The sequence below is a fragment of the Primulina tabacum genome, chromosome 1, assembly GCF_025594145.1.
Source record: "Primulina tabacum isolate GXHZ01 chromosome 1, ASM2559414v2, whole genome shotgun sequence".
Classification (NCBI taxonomy): domain Eukaryota; kingdom Viridiplantae; phylum Streptophyta; class Magnoliopsida; order Lamiales; family Gesneriaceae; genus Primulina; species Primulina tabacum.
The window spans coordinates 47,193,137-47,211,219 of NC_134550.1; the positions used below are offsets into that span (position 1 = coordinate 47,193,137).

At 37.8% G+C, this 18,083-nt stretch overlaps 2 protein-coding genes across 4 annotated transcripts; one reads left to right on the forward strand and one right to left on the reverse strand.

Moving 5' to 3' along the window:
- The first annotated feature begins 276 nt into the window (after positions 1 to 276).
- Positions 277 to 6,025, forward strand: LOC142545200 (uncharacterized). Its single transcript, XM_075652213.1, has 8 exons — positions 277 to 1,038; positions 1,208 to 1,420; positions 1,511 to 1,711; positions 4,358 to 4,465; positions 4,631 to 4,768; positions 4,913 to 5,164; positions 5,259 to 5,579; positions 5,656 to 6,025. Exons 1-8 carry the CDS (start codon positions 379 to 381, stop codon positions 5,818 to 5,820), a joined length of 2,058 nt encoding a protein of 685 aa, XP_075508328.1. The 5' UTR covers positions 277 to 378; the 3' UTR covers positions 5,821 to 6,025.
- LOC142545206 (WD repeat-containing protein WDS homolog) lies at positions 5,956 to 11,519 on the reverse strand. 3 transcript variants are annotated; one of them, XM_075652228.1, is made up of 6 exons: positions 11,363 to 11,519; positions 10,413 to 11,181; positions 9,628 to 9,729; positions 7,069 to 7,704; positions 6,819 to 6,947; positions 5,956 to 6,093 (listed from the first exon to the last, which is right to left on the reverse strand). In XM_075652228.1, exons 2-6 carry the CDS (start codon positions 11,058 to 11,060, stop codon positions 6,058 to 6,060), a joined length of 1,551 nt encoding a protein of 516 aa, XP_075508343.1. In that variant the 5' UTR covers positions 11,061 to 11,181; positions 11,363 to 11,519; the 3' UTR covers positions 5,956 to 6,057. The 3 variants fall into 3 exon arrangements, 2 of the variants coding, with proteins under 2 accessions (XP_075508343.1, XP_075508353.1); XR_012820241.1 differs by lacking the exon at positions 5,956 to 6,093 and having other exon boundaries at positions 7,069 to 7,213; positions 7,302 to 7,704; XM_075652238.1 differs by lacking the exon at positions 5,956 to 6,093 and having other exon boundaries at positions 6,449 to 6,947.
- Between the last annotated feature and the right edge of the window lie 6,564 nt (positions 11,520 to 18,083).

Sequence of the window (18,083 nt, forward strand, 5' to 3'; positions counted from 1 at the left end):
TTTACATTATTACATATGTCATGTAGCAAAATAATTTAAATAAATGGGTCATTATTTATATATATATATATATATATATACGACGAGCTCAGTGTGGTCACTACGTGGCAATCGGCGGACAACCGTCCGTGTACTGGATGTACAAGATGAAACCTCTGTATATATTACCGGGAAAAGTGATTGCATGGGCTGTACGTTGGGCCGGCCCTGTATTATCTGACCCCTATATTGCGTGGGCTGATCCATGGATCAAAGCCTATAAATTTGTTTTAAATCAAATCTGCCAGCAGCATTCGGCTTCGAAAGGAAGCAGGGAGAAGTAACTCTGCATCAAAGATTCGCCGTTCATGAAATCTATGTGATTGATAGGCGTGGGAAATGGAAGATGAGGCGGAGATATACGATGGAATTCGAGCTCAGTTCCCGTTGTCTTTCGGTAAACAATCCAAATCCCAAACCCCACTCGAACTCATTCATAAAACCACCCGCCGGAGCACCGTCTCAGCTGCATCCGACGCTGCCAACTCAGAACTCGGGATGAAACCATCTACGTCGAATTCTGATGGCAAAAACAATGCTTTCCCTTCTCTGTCGAGCTCCTCTAAAGTCTGGCTTGAGTCCGTTAGAAAGCCTAACCCTAAAGTTAAGATTGGGGGAAATTTGGATGGGGGTAGAAATCAGGGTAGACTGATAGGGCCACCACGGCCACTAGTGGATGAATCTGGATCCGTGATTGGCCATCATAATCCACCTCAGGGAAGTTATGCGGATGATCGGCCAGAGATTGGACCACCTAGGCCACCGCCTGGTGTTTCTGTGGAAAATGGTGACGACGGTGATGGTGCGGAAATTGGCCCACCGAGGCCACCACAGGATGATGATGCGGGGGATGATGATGAGCCGATGGTTGGGCCGCCTAGGCCGCCACCTTCAGGACAGATAGAGTCGGATTCAGATGATGATGTGGATGAAGAAGACATGGATGATGTGTTCCGGATTCCCATGAGCAACGAGATTGTGTTGAAGGGTCATACCAAGGTAATGTTATATGTTCAATTTGTCGTTTGGTGTTCTTATGGAATTTTCCCCCAAGCATAAAATTTGACTGATTTATGATTGCTACGAGATATCATACTTAATCCACTTGCATATTCTTTTATATAAATAGTTTGGGGTTTTGTGACTTATTGGTAAAATACATTTGCAGGTAGTTTCAGCTCTTGCTGTGGATCACTCTGGATCTAGAGTACTATCCGGAAGCTATGACTATACGGTACGAATGTATGATTTTCAAGGAATGAATGCTCGGCTGCAGTCATTCAGACAGCTTGAACCATTTGAAGGTCACCAAATTCGTGGTTTGAGTTGGAGTCCTACATCAGATCGATTTTTGTGTGTGACTGGCTCAGCTCAGGCCAAGGTGCTTCTACGACTACAATTCGAGTTCTATTTATTCGTCTGGGCAAGTGTTTTAAGGACTGACTGATAATCTTTTAATAATGTATTTCAGATATATGACCGTGATGGACTTACTTTGGGTGAGTTTGTCAAGGGTGACATGTATATAAGGGACCTTAAGAATACTAAAGGCCACATATCTGGATTGACTTGCGGAGAATGGCACCCTAAGACAAAAGAGACGATTTTAACATCATCTGAAGATGGTTCCATAAGAATATGGGATGTAAATGACTTCAAAAGTCAAAAGCAGGTCAGTTTCTATTTTCTTGGTGCTCTTTATAAAAGAACATGCTTTATTAATAGTATAGATCCGTGCTAGGAAAATCAATGAGTTGTCCCAGGCTTGAATAGGATATGTCCTATGGAATTAAACATGCAATCCAGCATAGAAATATTTGGTGCCAAGAGCCGACTAATACAGTTATATTTAATCGATGAGTTGTCCCAGGCTTGAATAGGCTATGCTGACAAACATCCTATGGAATTAAACATGCAATCCAGCATAGAAATATTTGGTGCCAAGTGCACCATTGTTTTTTTAGGTAACACTAGTAGTGAAGTATAAAAGATGGTTTTATGTACCAACTATCCAGAATTTCTCTTACTGATACCATGGCTCTTATGGATGGAGGGTTAGATTGAAAATTTTATCATTCAACATGAAAAGGTGGGAAAGAGATTATATTTTTTTGTGTTTTTTTGCATGTAGCTGTAGTGGTATTAATTCCACATGATTGGACACTTTGTTGGTGTAACCATGAATCTTTTTTTATATATATAAGAAACTATATTATATTTATTAATTAGAAGTAAATAGAAGGATAAATGATCCACATAGAAACAAAGAGAAAAGACAAAAGCCCTGCTCAAATCAACAACTTATATATCTCTAATTCCTCAATAAATTTGAAATCGAAAAGTTCTTAAACTGTCTTAATTTTAATCTTGTCCCAACACTCTTCCACTGACTCTCCTAAACTATCAAAAATGTGTTTATTTCGCTCCAACTATACTGATCAACAAATACAATAAACTAATATTGTCCAAAAAATTCTACCCCTCATGCAATGTTCGCGTCCAAGATCCGCAACAAATAGCTCGTGCAAAGATCTTGGAGCTACCCAAACCAAATTCATCTCTTCCAAAGCTCTAAACCAAAGACATCTCAAGAAAGAACAAAGAATTAGCTAAGCAGACGATCCTGATTCTTTAACTCTTTCAGGCACAACATGCACCAATTCGGACATAGAGCACACGTTGGCCACCTCTTTTGCATCATCTCACAATTTGACAGCTTACCCAGCACCGCGGTCCACAAGAAGACTTGAACTTTTGGTGGGATCAGAGCTTTCCAAATGAAGGTGTCTGAAGGATCCCCGTCCCAAATTTTAATATCATCAACCCCTCAACCAATCTGACCTTCTCTAAAGATCCTAACCAAGGTTGTAAATGGCGGGAGGCGGTGGCGGGGCGGTCGGTGACCGCCTACCGCTTCGGCCGCCTAGGCGGTGCCCAGGCAATGCCTAGGCGGTTGAATTTTTTTAATTATTTTTTTGTAGATAATCATGTAATATAATCACAAATAGTCATCATTTTTATGTAAAATGTGCAATTAAATAATGTTAAACACAAAATATAATATCATCTAGATAATGTGCAATTAATAAAATGCGGCGGACAGCAGATTGTGTATGGTGGTTGAGACTTGAGAGTTGAGAGTGAAAACCAAAAATAATATAAAGAAAGTGAGGTATGTTAAGGTTTTGATATTTAAAATTAGTTAACTTTGACTAGGTTTTTAAAATTGTTGACTACGTTTTTTAAATTGTTAACTACAACTTAAAAATCTTGACTGACTCGCCCGCCTGCTCGCCGCCTCGCCCGCCTAGTCGCCGCCTCGGCCCGCCTGCTCGTCGCCTCAAGCCGCCTCGACCCACCTCCCCAACGCCGTATAGCTTGGGCCGCCTAAAACACCCGTCTCATGCATAGGCGGTGCAGTCGAGGGCCGCCTACCGCATAGGCGGTGCCTAGGCAGCCGCCTCGACCGCCATTTAGAACACTGATCCTAGCAAAGAGCTCAACTCATTCACTTCTTCGTCCCTTAGATCCCTCCACTGATGCAAGACTCGAAATATAGAAGAGTAGGAAGAACCATCCAACTAGATAAAATGAGAAATTGGCTTATTATAAACCGATGATAACTGAAATAGAATAGGGGTAAAGATCCTTGAAAGAAGAATTTCCCATCCACCTATTTTCCCAATACTTGACCCTATCGTTCCCTCCAGCCACTGTCCACACAAACGGGTGAAAAGCCGGATAAGTTTTCGAAATAAACTCCAAGGGGCTTCTAAATGTACCAAATCTTCCTAAACATGCGTCCCAACCATTATCCTATAACCCGTATTTGCTCACAATAACCTTCTTCCATGACGGTTCCTCCTCGACTGAGCACATCCACCATAATTTCCCGAGAAAGACCCTATTCCTCAGACATATCTTTCCAATAACCAAACCCGCTCTTTCTTTCTGTTTACAGACTAGATCTCACGCGAGCATATTACAATGTGAATCTCCATCCCATAGAAAATCCCTCGTAGTCCTTTCCATAGTCGTAGTCCTTTCCATAGTCTCCGATATACATAAATCTCATCTTATGTATCCTCACGTACAACCGTAAGCTTGTTTTATAAGATTGGATGGCTTCGCTTTTAAAGGAGAAACATGGCAACTGAATATTGGTCACTAATTGTTTGATACCTTTTGGCCTTTTACATATAGTTACTATTTTAATTGGGTGTCATCTTTTATTCATTTTTTCATTATTTAAACGTTGTTGAGTAAGATTCGGACTTCTGTTGTCCATTTAAGCTGATTATCTCAATACTATTAATAGGTTATGAAGCCCAAACTTTCTAGGCCTGGGCGAGTTCCTGTTACCACCTGTACCTGGAATCGTGAAGGAAAAATACTTGCAGGTGGTGTAGGAGATGGTTCTATACAGGTATTTTGAACTGTCTTCCTTTTTCTCCTGTGAGTCGTAACGTTGGATTACAATTGACAGATGGTAGTTTATTTTCAAGCAAAAGCTATGATTTATCAAATATGAAGCCTTTAGGGTTATATTATTCGCCTTTCAAATGTATTTTGTTTTATCAACATCTTACAGATATGGAATATTAAAGCTGGGTGGGGAAGCAGGCCCGATATCTACGTTGGAAATGGCCACACGGATGACATCACTGGGCTTAAGTTTTCCAGTGATGATTTGATTTTGTTGTCGAGAAGCTTTGATGGTTCCCTCAAGGTGTTTTTGCTATCTATTTTTAAAACCTTTCCATTGTTCCTCACTTGTAGCTAGGGATCAGGAAGAAGCTATCTCAATTGTGGCTTGGCCGCCATTTCACCTGATTATGCTACTTAAATGTTCATACTTGCCATGATGTACTAGGTCTGGGATTTGCGTAAAATGAAGGAGGCCCTTCAGGTGTTTGATGGTCTTCCAAATCATTATGCTCAGACAAATATAGCATTCAGCCCTGACGAACAACTTGTGTTGACTGGCACATCAGTTGAAAAAGGTAGCACAACAGGGGGCCTGCTATGTTTCTATGACAGAAGAAAATTGGAACTTGCTGGCAGAGTTGGAATATCACCTACATTTAGTGTTGTTCAATGTGCTTGGCATCCAAGATTGAACCAGGTAGCTTCACTTGGCCCTTAAGTCACTTACAGTTGTCCGAGACTTACTCCATCTAGTAGTACTCAGTATAGACATTTTGCTCACAACTTTGTAGATATTGGCCACAGCTGGCCACAAGCACGAAGGAGGAACTCATATACTATACGATCCAAACATAAGTGAAAGAGGAGCACTTGTATGTGTTGCACGTGCTCCAAGGAAGCATTCTGTTGATGACTTTCATGCCGAGCCTGTTATTCATAATCCTCATGCGCTGCCATTGTTTAGAGATAACCCTAGCCGTAAACGACAGCGTGAAAAGATGTTGAAGGACCCACTTAAGTCTCACAAACCGGAGCTACCCATAACAGGGCCAGGTCATGGAGGAAGAGTCGGATCTACCAAAGGAAGTTTGCTTACCCAATACCTTTTAAAGGTAAAATTCTTCTTACCCTGTTCTTCAACACTCAAAGCCCATGTTAAATAATTTGGAAAAATTATTTCTGTTTCAGCAAGGTGGCCTGATAAAGGAAACATGGATGGAAGAAGATCCCAGAGAAGCTATCCTAAAGTATGCTGATGTTGCTGCAAAAGATCCAAAATTTATTGCCCCAGCATACGCACAGACACAGCCTGAAACAGTCTTTGCCAAGTCAGATTCGGATGATGAGAAATAAATGGCTTGTATCTTTAAAGGTCTAGCCAAAGAGATGTGTAAGGCCAATGTTTACGTGATTCTAGTCTTGCATGGAAACGCCCATCCATTCTGTTGACTTGGGCAAGATGTTGCTTCAATTGCTTCTAGAACTCTTGCAGAAGAGGTTGTTCCTGTCTAGATATTGATATGAATAGCATGAATGTCGTCCGATCCTATTTCCATCATTTGCATCTCTACACAGCAAACTCTGTGACGCTTATGTGCATTCATATAGCCTATTGCTGCGCACAACCTTCACCAAGCAGCCATGCCTTGATATATTATTGCATGTTTTCCAATTCCAGGAGAAGACAAACCATGAAATTTGTTTTTTAAATTATTAAAGAGTGACCCGTTCACTTTCTAAAACATTATTTTAAAAACGCATATAAAAATAATATTTATCAATATATGTTTGGTTTTTTTTTTTTAAAATAAGTTCCCATACCGATTACACCGTCTCTAACAATCATTCAAAATTAATAGCTCAGTCAATCGTTGGTCGTTAATTATGTCCCCAAATATTAGCCTAAATACACTAACAAGAGCATTCATATGCTCGAATATATACTTTTAAAAATTAATCTTTAAAACTTTGTAACTACATAAACATTTGTCACTGAGTAATTTCCATTCATTAAAATTCGTGAGCACACATCCTCTTATTAGTTATTACTCCTGGAAAACAATGGAATTCATTATCATAATATGATATTCCATTAACAATATTAAAAAAGAACCAGGCACTATCGAACTTTGAACAATAACTTCTATAAATTTAATTAAGTAAAAAATCCAGAATAAGCAGAAGAGGAAAACAAGCCACCGATGTGCATGCCAAAATTTAGAGAGGAACACAAGCAAGTTTGATATGTACAAGGGAAAGCTGTAGATGCAAGTGGCTGTCCTCTGTTATTCAGATATCTATAGCTACCATATGTTCATCTACTTTGAACAACTTGGTCCCCATATACGTACCGTGTGATCATCACTAGCAGAAGCCAAAACTTGGGGCCGTCTAGGGTTCCAGCTTATGCAATTTACAGTCATCAAGTGCCCAGATAATACTTCGATTGGATTAGAATTTCTACGATTCCATATGTAGACCTGATATTAAACAACAAATCAAGGTTCTCATCACCAGACAGTGACAGAATTCTGATCGAAAAAATAGATCAGGCCTATAGAGTCTCGATTAATTAAGGTATTATGCAAAGATGAGAGATACCTTAGAATCTTCGCTACCACTGGCAATAAACGTGCCATTCAACCCGCCAAAGCAGGATCGTATCACGTATTTCTGTTGCCTGTGGCCATTGTATTGCAATGGTTTCAACCATTTCCCAGCTACGTCCCACATATGAATCTCTTGGCTGTTAAGGTTGACAATTAGGAATTTACTATCTCCTGATACAGAAAGGGAGGTAATAGAGTGCTGCTCAGAAATGACATGCTCGGCACCTGTTGCCACATTTAATATCCTTATCTCCTTGTCTGAAAAAATGCTGATGAGATTTTCTCCATCTGGTGTCACAGCAAGATCCAAAACTTTTGGCATACGTATCCCTCTCCACGCCTTAATCTCATTACCATTACAGTCCCACATGTAAATGCCTTTCTTAGGATCCGAGCTTCCACAGACGAAACGCTTAGAATCAGGAAACCAAGCACAAGAACTGACAATGAAACCATCATCACCAAACGTGTGCTTGCAAGTGCCTGTTTCCACATCCCAGAGTTTAAGGACTTCCATGTTTCCACAAGTGAGCAGCATGGTGTCATCTGGACTCCAGGCTACAAAAGAAACAGGGTTTTGATGGCTCCGTAAAGTGTGTTTTAGGGTTACTTTGTTATCATCCTGCACCTGGAAAAAAATTATTTAAGGGAATTATGGAACATCGAACTCTCTGAACCAGAAAAATAAATTAACTGATTATAAAATTTGAAACTCGATTAGTTAAAACCCTGAACAAATAAATTAGGTTTTAGAAGGATCTAAATGCAGCATATATTTGTCAGAAAAATTAATTGCAAGAGATTAACAGCAGGCAGGTAAATCAGTAAAAAAATATTCAATCAAGTTCACCGATCTCAAATCTCTAGCGACATTTAAAGGTTTGCAGTTTCGCTTAAACTGGATTCGTGCCTGTTCCATAATACAACATATCTTTTGGGGGAATAAGCATGGTAATTCTCTCGAAGAAGACATTTCTAAAATCAAACATGGACTGGAATAGCTATTAAAACATGCTTCTACATCTATTAATATTTCAGGAGCTACTGAACTAAACATGTATGCCAGCCTCACCTGATTTGGTAGTTGGAGTCACTCATGCAATTAAGGAATTAAGTGTCCAACTTCACCAGGAAGCATGCATTACAAGGTTTAACTTCCTGAACAAGGGAAAGAAGTGTGCAAGATGGAGTAACAGTCAGTTCCCCAAACTCCCAGAATCAGAGAACATATAATTAAATATGAAAAAAAACTGACATTATCACCAGTCTGGTTGTTTTTTCTAAGCAAAAACCAGTGGCTAGTTGGTGGGGACTATTAAGTAACTTCAAAAAGTTTTGGGGCGCAGGACCAAATGAGGAGAAAAATTATCTTAAGACACGGAGAAGAGGCACGTCCTTGCATTTCATCCTAACTCTCTGGAATAGGAAGCATACATTGTCAAAGTTGCTCACACCAAGATAAGAGGTATTCCATGTTTCTGACCGTTAATCATTGTGGTATATAAAGGATACTATAATGATAGAAAGCAAACAGCATGAACCACAGCTATTACAATAATGAAACCTTATTTTAGCTCAATTAACATAATGGATAACGAGCTTACTTCTTCTCGGCCACATACTAATGCACATATGAATGCATAGATTTTCTTGAGTAAAGGTTAAGAATTAGTTGCTAAAAAATGGAATATTTAGCTTGTCGTTTTGGTCCTGAATCTAGACGAATGAATAGCCCAATTGAGATTGAAGGTTAAGAAATCTCAGATTGTGAAGCTTTTCGCTACTTAAGATCTATTATCCAAAAGACTGAGAACATTAAAGAGGATATAGACCATAGGATTAAAGCAGGATGGATGAAATGAAAAATGACATCAGGAGTCCTGTGCAATAGAAAGATGCCTGAGATATTGAAAGGAAAATATTATAAGACTATTAATTGACCAGCTATGCTTCATGTCTTGGAGTGTTGGACCATTACATAACTACATATGCATAAGATTGTGGTAGTAGAGATGCATATGTTAAGAGGGATGTATAGCAAAATGCACAAATATATAAATAGGAATGAAAGGACTATGAGCTATTAAGTGTAACCCCATATAGGATAAGATTAGGGATAAACAACTAACATGGTTTGGTCATGTGAAGAAGAGACCAAACACGACCTCAATCCGACATATCTTAGATTGTCAGGTTAATAGAAGGAGTAGGAGGGATAGGCCATTGAAAACTTGGATAAAGGGGGCTAAAGAGGATATCTTAGATCTTGGTTTAAGAGATGATACGTGGGAAACTCGCTTAGTTTGGAAAACAAATATCCATGAAATCGACCCTGCAACTAGAGGGAATGTGTTATGATGATGATGATGATGAACCTAGTTCCAAAATAAATAAACGGCTTTGAGGCAAAATCTTCGCAGATTCACAAAGACAGGATCCATATATTACATTAAAAAATTTTGCATTTGTCCTAGTTATACTCAGTACAAATAACAAAGAGCTAAGAAACATTCAAACTAAACATATTGTGAAGTTGAAAAAAGAATTTTACCTTCCAAATGATGGCTGTGCAGTCACTTGATGATGAGGCCAAGTATTCCCCATTGTTGGAAAACTGGACAAACCAAACTTCATTCTGATGATCAGTCAGTATCTGCATCGAGATAACACATTGTGCGCGGATGTTCAACAATTTGAAGGCAGAAAAAAACTCAAAACCACTACAAATATGAATGACATATTTCTTATATGTTTGCCCTCAGGTCTCATGTATGCATGCAAACAACATATGACGCTGTAAGATAAAGTGATGAACAATAGATGAAATTTCCTTTCCCAACTCACGCTTCAAAGTTGATATGAATCAAACCATTGGCATTTTATATATCTGAACAAATGCACTTATTCGACGCAATAAATTGGGAAAAAAGAATGATTTTTTACATGTAAAGTATTTTATATATCTGAACAAATGCACTTATTCGACGCAATAAATTGGGAAAAAAGAATGATTTTTTACATGTAAAGTACAGTTGAAACACCTCAAATAATTTGATTGTTGAAATGCAGAGATAAAGGATCTCACAGAACCTAAGTGTTAGTTGGGTTCAAATTTAAAATGGATTTTTTGGTTATATACTTGATAAGAATTCGGCCATTACTGTTATTGTGCACAAGGAGAAGATAGAGAGGAGATATCATCATAGTTCAGTGGCTACATAGACACTGAAAACACTATAGAAATCAAAAGTCGTAGGCACATTATCATCATAACAAGTTGGAGTTTCCTATCCATGACGACAAAAACAGATGAAAGCTGAAAGCATGCTAATTGACCTGGATGGTCTCTGTTGGAAACTGATCTCGAACACAACAGTGATCTCTATACAACGATGTCATGTTAGAGGAACTGTGGTATATACAACCATCAATCTGTGCACATATGGCCATTTCAATCAAATGCTCCAGTCTTCTCTCGGGTAATGTAATAGGTTGGGGTAGCACACTCTGCAGCTGTGCAAGTAAACTTTTTTGCAACTCATGAACTACATCACGGTCAATGCAACCCAAACCGAACTCATTCAATGAGAGCAGTTCATAGGAAAGCTGGTGAACCTTTTCTTTGCCAAGTTTCAACGATGGTATCTGTTTCCACAGTACATCCAAAGCAGAAGAAATATCTCCACCCTTTAAACTCTCCAATAAACGCTGCTCAAGAACAAAAAACATGGCTGAAGCTTTTGTTTCATCAGTCAACCCATCAATTTTAGCAAGACTCTCAATGCAACCATCCCAGTCCCCATTTAGAACGTGTGATTCGATTAATTCAAGTTCTGGGGATTTGCATGAAATACAAGATTCAAGCTCCAAACAAGCAGCAGTTTTTTTGTAGCCCAACGAATATAAGCATTGAGCTATAATTCTTACAAACTCATTCTTTTTAATCATTCCCTTTGGGCCTATCATGATTCCAGTATTCTCCATTATCCAAAAACATCCAGCAACTCCAATAATAATCCAGCCAACTGCACTATAAACTTGCCACCTTTAAGTAATTTCTGACCAGTCTCAGCCCTTCATACCCATTAAAATACAGTGGATATGTCTGCAAAAGATTTTCTTTAACAGATTAATCACAATTACTAACATACATCAATAAGAGGTGGATATACAAAATTAGGAGTTGCAGAGACATGGGAAAATAGAATAGCCAGAACAGGTAATAATAAATAACATTTGAAAAAAAAAGTACATAAAAAAGCTGAAAATGGCGTTTAAAAATTTACCTATTTTCGCGATGATTATGATAGTGTAACTTCCAGGCGAATGAGAATTTAGGGTTCGATTGGAACTCGCAGGGAGAGAAACATCAGAGAGAAGGGAGTCTGACGTCACCAAATCTGAAATCGTTAAAAAAAACGAGTTCGAAGTTCTGAACTTGAATTTTTTTTTCCCAAATGGAACTTAAATTGGTTTTTTTTTTTTTTTTTTTTTTTTTTTTTCACAACGTAATTTTAATAATTTTGGATTATAACAGTGTAATTTGTAGCAAATATATTTAGAAATCCAATCAAACTGTTAAATCAAACTAAATGACATGGTTTAGGCTAATTTTCAATAAATCAAAGTTTGCATTGGTTTTAAAATGAGAAAAACCGAAAAAATTAGTATGAATAAATCATATCAAATCGATCTAACCCGGTTACATAAATATGAAAAAACCGTGTAGTAAAATTTGTTAATCTAGTGTGAATTTTCTTAGATTTAGTAAAGTTTTATTTGATTCTTAGTTTGTAGTCTATAATGAAGTACATGTGAATAAATATTTAATTATTAAGTAAATTGTATGACAAATAATCTAGTGTGAATTTTCTTAGGGAGCACATAGGCTGCACGTCATTTTGGGTTGGCCTAGGGCAGGCAAGCAACGGGTTTGAGGGCTGGTCGTATAAGGGTTGTAAAGGCAGGTTCAGTAGAGTCCTAAGGATTCAATCATGGTCCTAGGAAGGGTACATAAGGTCTGGTTTGGTTGGCCAAGGGCTAGGGACGAAGCAAGCTAGGGTTTGAACCAACTAGGGCTTTGAAAGATAAGTTCAGAAAATTCAGTAGCTTCCTAGGCTTGTTCAATGGTTCTAAATGGTTTGATTTGGGTAGAATATGGTATGGTAAGGTGTTATTAAGCTATATTACAAGTTTGGTAAGGTTTGGTTAAGTTTCGAGTCGATTCAGATTAAAATCGAGACGTACGATTAAGCTTTAAAACGAATTGGAAAATTAGTCGAGGAACGTAAGTTTACGTCTAAGAAATATATATGGGTGTATTTTAAGGTGTAATGTTAAGTTTGCATGGATTTGGATCGTCGTATTAAAGTCTAAGGATAAATTGGGAAAGTTAGGGTTTCAGGGACAAAACGGTAATTTTACTTCTGAAAAATGTTAGATGTCCTGGTAGTGCCATGAATGCTGCAATGAATGTTAAAATGTTTATTTTAAATTTTTATGAAATTTTATGATGAAACGTTAATGCTAAAAGATGTGTTTCATGCTTGGTTTAAAAGGAAAATGATATATATATGCATGAATTTTCATAAGTGATGAAAATAATGAAAGGTTGAAGGATGTGACTTGATTGTGACATAAAATGATATGATTGAGGATATTGTGAGAGAAAAGACCCAGAGGGATCCCAGATGCGGGAAAAGGCACCAGAGGGAGCCAATTTACAGGAGAAGACCCAAGAGGGAGCCCGACGATCATATTTCCATCGAAGTGATATGATGATATATATAAGGTCAAGGCTCAGTTGACGGGATGAGAGTATTACCGATGTCCCCGCCTGGTACCATGGTTATACGTAGATGGATCCATCGATCTATAGCTGAAACGAACTCACAACTAACGATCTGAATTCAATAAAAGAAAAACGTAAACGTATATGATAAAAGGAATTTGTTAGACTTAATTTAATTGTGGTGATGTGAGTCAAAACCAGTAGGCCGTTATAGCTAATCAAAAGTCAAGTATAAAAGCAGAAGCCCTCGTATCGCTTTAACAAAAGCAGAACTCGACTTAGAAGACCAGAAGCAGAACATAACTTTAAAAGCAGAACTTAGCTTAATTATGTAGAAGTAACTTATCGTCTTTTACTTGATCGTTACAGTCTTAAATATTACCGTTACTTTACCTAGTACTAGCATTAAGTGCACCAGTTAATGTTGTACAAAGACATTTAACGCTCCTTACTAGTTTTGGTATGAAACAAGACTGATTACTCTGAAGCTTTCTGCAGAACTTTTTTTAGGTATTAAAGCTGATCCTACTCAGGAGTATCAGAAGCTCTTTTTGATTATAGACGTTGGACTCAAGTTTTCTATATATGGAGGTCAATCCTTTATAGAAAACAACGTTATTATCATTATCAACACAACGATTATTCCAACGCTAGTTTGAGCTATCATCAACTACTACTTATTTTCAAGCTCAACATACAGAAAAGCAGCACACGCTTTATTCTAAACATCCGATCTTTTGAGATCATATTGTGCTTCTACTGTTTCATAATCTCTTCAAGCTAAATACTTTACTACATATTATTGAGAATAGTTTGTAATATGGAAAAAGGTCTTTTCCATAACTTTGTTGTAATCTTTTACATCGTGTTGAGAAACTAAGAGTTTCAGTAGGTGAAGGATAAGCCCTACTGAAGTGGGTGTGTACAAGTGTTGTACTGTAATAACCAAAGTCTTTTAGTGATACCTTCTGGAAACAGAAGAAGGGGAGACGTAGAAGATTTTATCTTCGAACTTCCATAAACAACCACTGTTCTATTGCCTACTGTTTTATTCTTTTCACCTCATACCATCAGATCGTTTCCGCACTTATTATTGTGATCTGCTGGTTATACATTCGAACAAGATAAGCTATAATCTCTAATAGGATTCTAGCACCCTTTGCAAAATCGTACAACAAAAGAACAAGTTTATTCACCCCCTCCTCTAAACTCCATATCGATCCCCAACAACTGGTATCAGAATAGATTTTTTCTTGTTCCGAAAATTCACAACAGATATGGCACACTTCATCAAAGTACCCATGTTTTCAAAAGAAGATTTCGATGACTGGAAGATCCAGATGCAAGCCCATCTTGCAGCCCAAGATGATGACATGTGGTTTGTCATCACAGATGGTCCCCTGAAAATTTTAAAGCCAAATACAAATATTGCTGTTACTGAGGGGGCACCACAGATGGTTGAGAAGCACATAAGTGAATGGACTGGCGAGGACTAAAAAAAAGCTAATCTAGACAATGTTGCGAATGACATTCTCTACAAAACGCTTGATAAGAACACCTTCAGCAAGATCAAGATATGTTCTACTGCGAAAGAGATTTGGGAAAAACTCATCCAAATATGTGAAGGAAATGAACAGACGAAGGAGAACAAGTTATCTGTAGCCATGAAAAAATTTGAAAATCTCAAAATGAAAGCTGAAGAAACTCTGAGCGAGTTTGATGAACGTTTCAGCAGCTTGGAGCAGCTCTGGGAAAGGAATACGGTAACAGAGAAATAGCACTCAAAGTAATGAGAGCTTTACCTAGAGAATGTGACGTAAAAACTATGGCTATGAGAGTATCTAAAGATCTGAACAAGTTAGAACTACACGATTTGTTTGCAGACTTAAAAGCCTATGAGTTTGAACTGGAAGTGAGAAGTGGAGAAGAGCCCTCATCGAATCCACCTACCAAGGCTCTTACTGCTACTGCTACTGCTACTCCAAGTGCATCACCTGCTACTGCCATTGATAGCACATCTGAAAAGACTACTGAACAGTTCAGCAATGATGCTATGTCCTTATTTGTGAAGAAATTTTCTAGATTCATGAAGAAGAATCACTGAGCTTACCAGGGTCCTAACCGAAACTTTAAGAAGGATTCACCACCTGGTGACATGGTGTGTTTCAACTGTGGAAAAGTCGGGCATTTCATTGCTGATTGCCCGAAGCCGAAGAAAGATGATCTGAAGAAAAATGAATACAAAAGGAATGGCAAGAAATCCAGAAGAGACCGCAAAGCGATGATTGCTGAAGAAAGAAAATCAAAATGGACGAATTCTAGTTCTGAGTCTTCTGACTCAGAAAGTCATTCCAGTGATAGCGATGCAGAAGAGATCAAATGTCTCATGATAGACACTAAATTAACCTTGATATCTAGAGAGGTATTTGACTTTGACTCTATTGAATTTACACGAACTGATTTAGTTAAGGCACTGAATGACATGGTAGAAGAGTACTCAAGACTTTCTCAATCATTCAAGGAAGTTAAAACTGAAAATCAAAACTTTAGAGATCGAATCAGTAAGTTTACTTGCTTGCAAGAAAACAGCTGTAGTGATCTAAAAGTTGAGATAAGTAAGTTGAAGACAGAGAATGACAGAGTAAATGCAGATTACCAGACAATGAGGTCTGAGAATCAGAAGCTGTCGGTTCTGGTAAATTCTTGGAACAAGTATTCTGTTTCTTTAGAGAAGATGCAAGAATTACAAAAGCAATCCGAAGACAGGAGTGGTCTCGGATTCAGTAATAATGAAAGCACTTCTGAAACAAGTACTAAGCCAGAATTGGATACAAGCAAAGAGAAATACATTCATTTTGTTAAATCTAGTGTGGTATATGAACCAGTAGTACCAACTGTTCGAGTTGAAAGGTTTGTAGATCATACAAACAGAAGGAAGCATTATGGTCTGGGTTTTGTTGAACCTAAGAGAGTAGTCCACCAGAGTTCTGGATTCAGTAGAAGATTCAACTCAGGAGGACAACCCTCAATGAAGGTTAGAAATTACCAGCATTATAATTCTAGACCTGTCCAGAAGAGATACAGACCAGACGACAAAAATAGAAGGGAAGTACAACATCCTATAATGCATTCTGTCAGAAATAACAGACCTTCTATTGCACACACCTCTGTGGATACCCGAAGTACAAGGTCAACTAGAATTGTAAAGATGTGGGTTCCTAAAGGACTGATAAGGCTTGGACCCAAATAGATTGGGTACCAGTTACTAAAGCTTGTGCTTGCAGGAACATAAGAAGAAATCCAAGATAAACAGCTTCACATGGTATATGGACAGTGGATGTTCCAGACATATTACTAGACAAAAGAGTCTACTCTCAGAAATAATGAGTTGTACTGGACCAAAGACAAATTTTGGGGACAACTCAAAAGTTAAAACCGTGGGTAAGGGTAAGATTGTCCATGATAATATTACTATAGATAATGTGCTCTTAGTTGAAAATCTATGTTACAATTTGATCAGCATTAGTCAATTGTGTGATAATGGTTACTCAGTAGCTTTTCAGAAGCATACCTCCACAGTTAAAGATGCCAATGAATCTATATTCTTAACTTGAAAAAGAGAAGGCAACACCTACAAAGTATCTTGGAACATATATCATGTTAATGTTCCTACATGTTTGGTTGCCTCCCTTAGTGATAAACATTGGCTCTGGCACAAGAGATTGAATCATCTGAACTTCAAGTCAATCAATTATCTCAAGAAACAGAACATTGTTGATGATTTACCTGATATTAATTTCGTTAAGAATCATGTATGTTCTGCATGTCAACTTGTCAAGCAAGTAAGATCTAGCTTCAAGAATAAAGGTAGTAAATCAACATCAAGGTGTTTGGGATTATTACATATGGATTTGTTTGGTCCAGTCCCTATCATGAGCTTAGGGGAATGAAATATACTCTTGTTGTTGTTGATGACTTTTCTAGATTTACTTGGGTAATATTTCTTGCTAGAAAAGATCAAACCAGCAGCCTCCTGATCAAGCTTCTGAAAAAGATTCAAAATAAAAAATCAGTTTCTGTCATCAAAATCAGAAGTGATCGGGGAACTGAGTTTACTAACAAGATTCTTGAGTTATTTTTGGATGAACAGGATATTCATCATGAATATTTAGCTGCCAGAACGCCTCAACAAAATGGAGTAGCTGAGAGGAGAAACAGAACTCTTAAAGAAGCTGCTAGAACAATGCTAGCAGATGCAGACATCTCTCGGTGCTTCTGGAGCAGAAGCAATCAACACAGCTTTCTACACACAAAACAGAACCATGATCAACAAAAGGCACAATCATACCTCATATGAGATATGGAAAGTGAGTAAGCCTAATGTATCATATTTTCATGTGTTTGGTTTCAAATGCTTTGTGCACAATAATGGTAAAAATCATTTGTCTGCATTTGATTCAAAATCAGATGCTAGACTATTTTTTGGATATTCAGCAGTAAGCAAATCATTTAGAATTTTCAATAATAGAATTCTCAATGTTGAAGAATCTATTCATGTTGTTTTTGATGAAGATAGCACTGCTCCTGGACTTTCTAACGTGTCAAATCTAAGTAACATGTTAGACAGGATTTATCTGGAACTGAATAGTGAAGATGATGCAGAACCAAGTGTCAAAGATGCTCAAAATCCAGAACCAAACATTCCTCTGGTAGAACCATTTGTTCAGACAGAGGACATACAAGAACCAGAAGTTTACATTCCAGAACCTGCTACTGCTTTAGCTGAGCATGATCCGAATCCATCAAAACAGGAAGAAAATTCTTTAAACCCTTTTGTTTGGAGAAAATCTCACTCTCCATCTTTGGTTATTAGTAATCCAGCAGCTCCATTAAGAACCAGAAGGCAAATTATAAATGAATATATGCATGATGCTTTTATCTCTCAGGATGAACCAAAGAAGATTGAAGAAGCTCTTCTGGATTCTAGTTGGATTGAAGCTATGCAAGAAGAGCTGAATCAATTTAAAAGAAATGAAGTTTGGTTTCTTGTACCTAGACCGTCTCATCAAGCAGTAATTGGAACTCAGGTGGGTATTTAGAAACAAGCTAAATGAAGAAGGTAATGTGGTTAGAAATAAAGAAAGACTAGTGGCTCAAGGTTTCAGACAAGAAGAAGGAATAGACTATGATGAAACCTATGCACCAGTTGCAAGGCT

Coding starts and splice junctions, on each gene's coding strand:
- LOC142545200 (XM_075652213.1), top strand. CDS start 379: ATGGAAGATGAGGCGGAGATATACGATGGAATTCGAGCTCAGTTCCCG. Junction 1,712..4,357: donor ACTTCAAAAGTCAAAAGCAG/GTCAGTTTCTAT, acceptor TACTATTAATAG/GTTATGAAGCCCAAACTTTC. Junction 5,580..5,655: donor TTACCCAATACCTTTTAAAG/GTAAAATTCTTC, acceptor TTTCTGTTTCAG/CAAGGTGGCCTGATAAAGGA.
- LOC142545206 (XM_075652228.1), bottom strand. CDS start 11,060: ATGGAGAATACTGGAATCATGATAGGCCCAAAGGGAATGATTAAAAAG. Junction 9,730..10,412: donor TTCCAACAGAGACCATCCAG/GTCAATTAGCAT, acceptor ATCTCGATGCAG/ATACTGACTGATCATCAGAA. Junction 6,948..7,068: donor GTGGTAGCGAAGATTCTAAG/GTATCTCTCATC, acceptor GTTTAATATCAG/GTCTACATATGGAATCGTAG.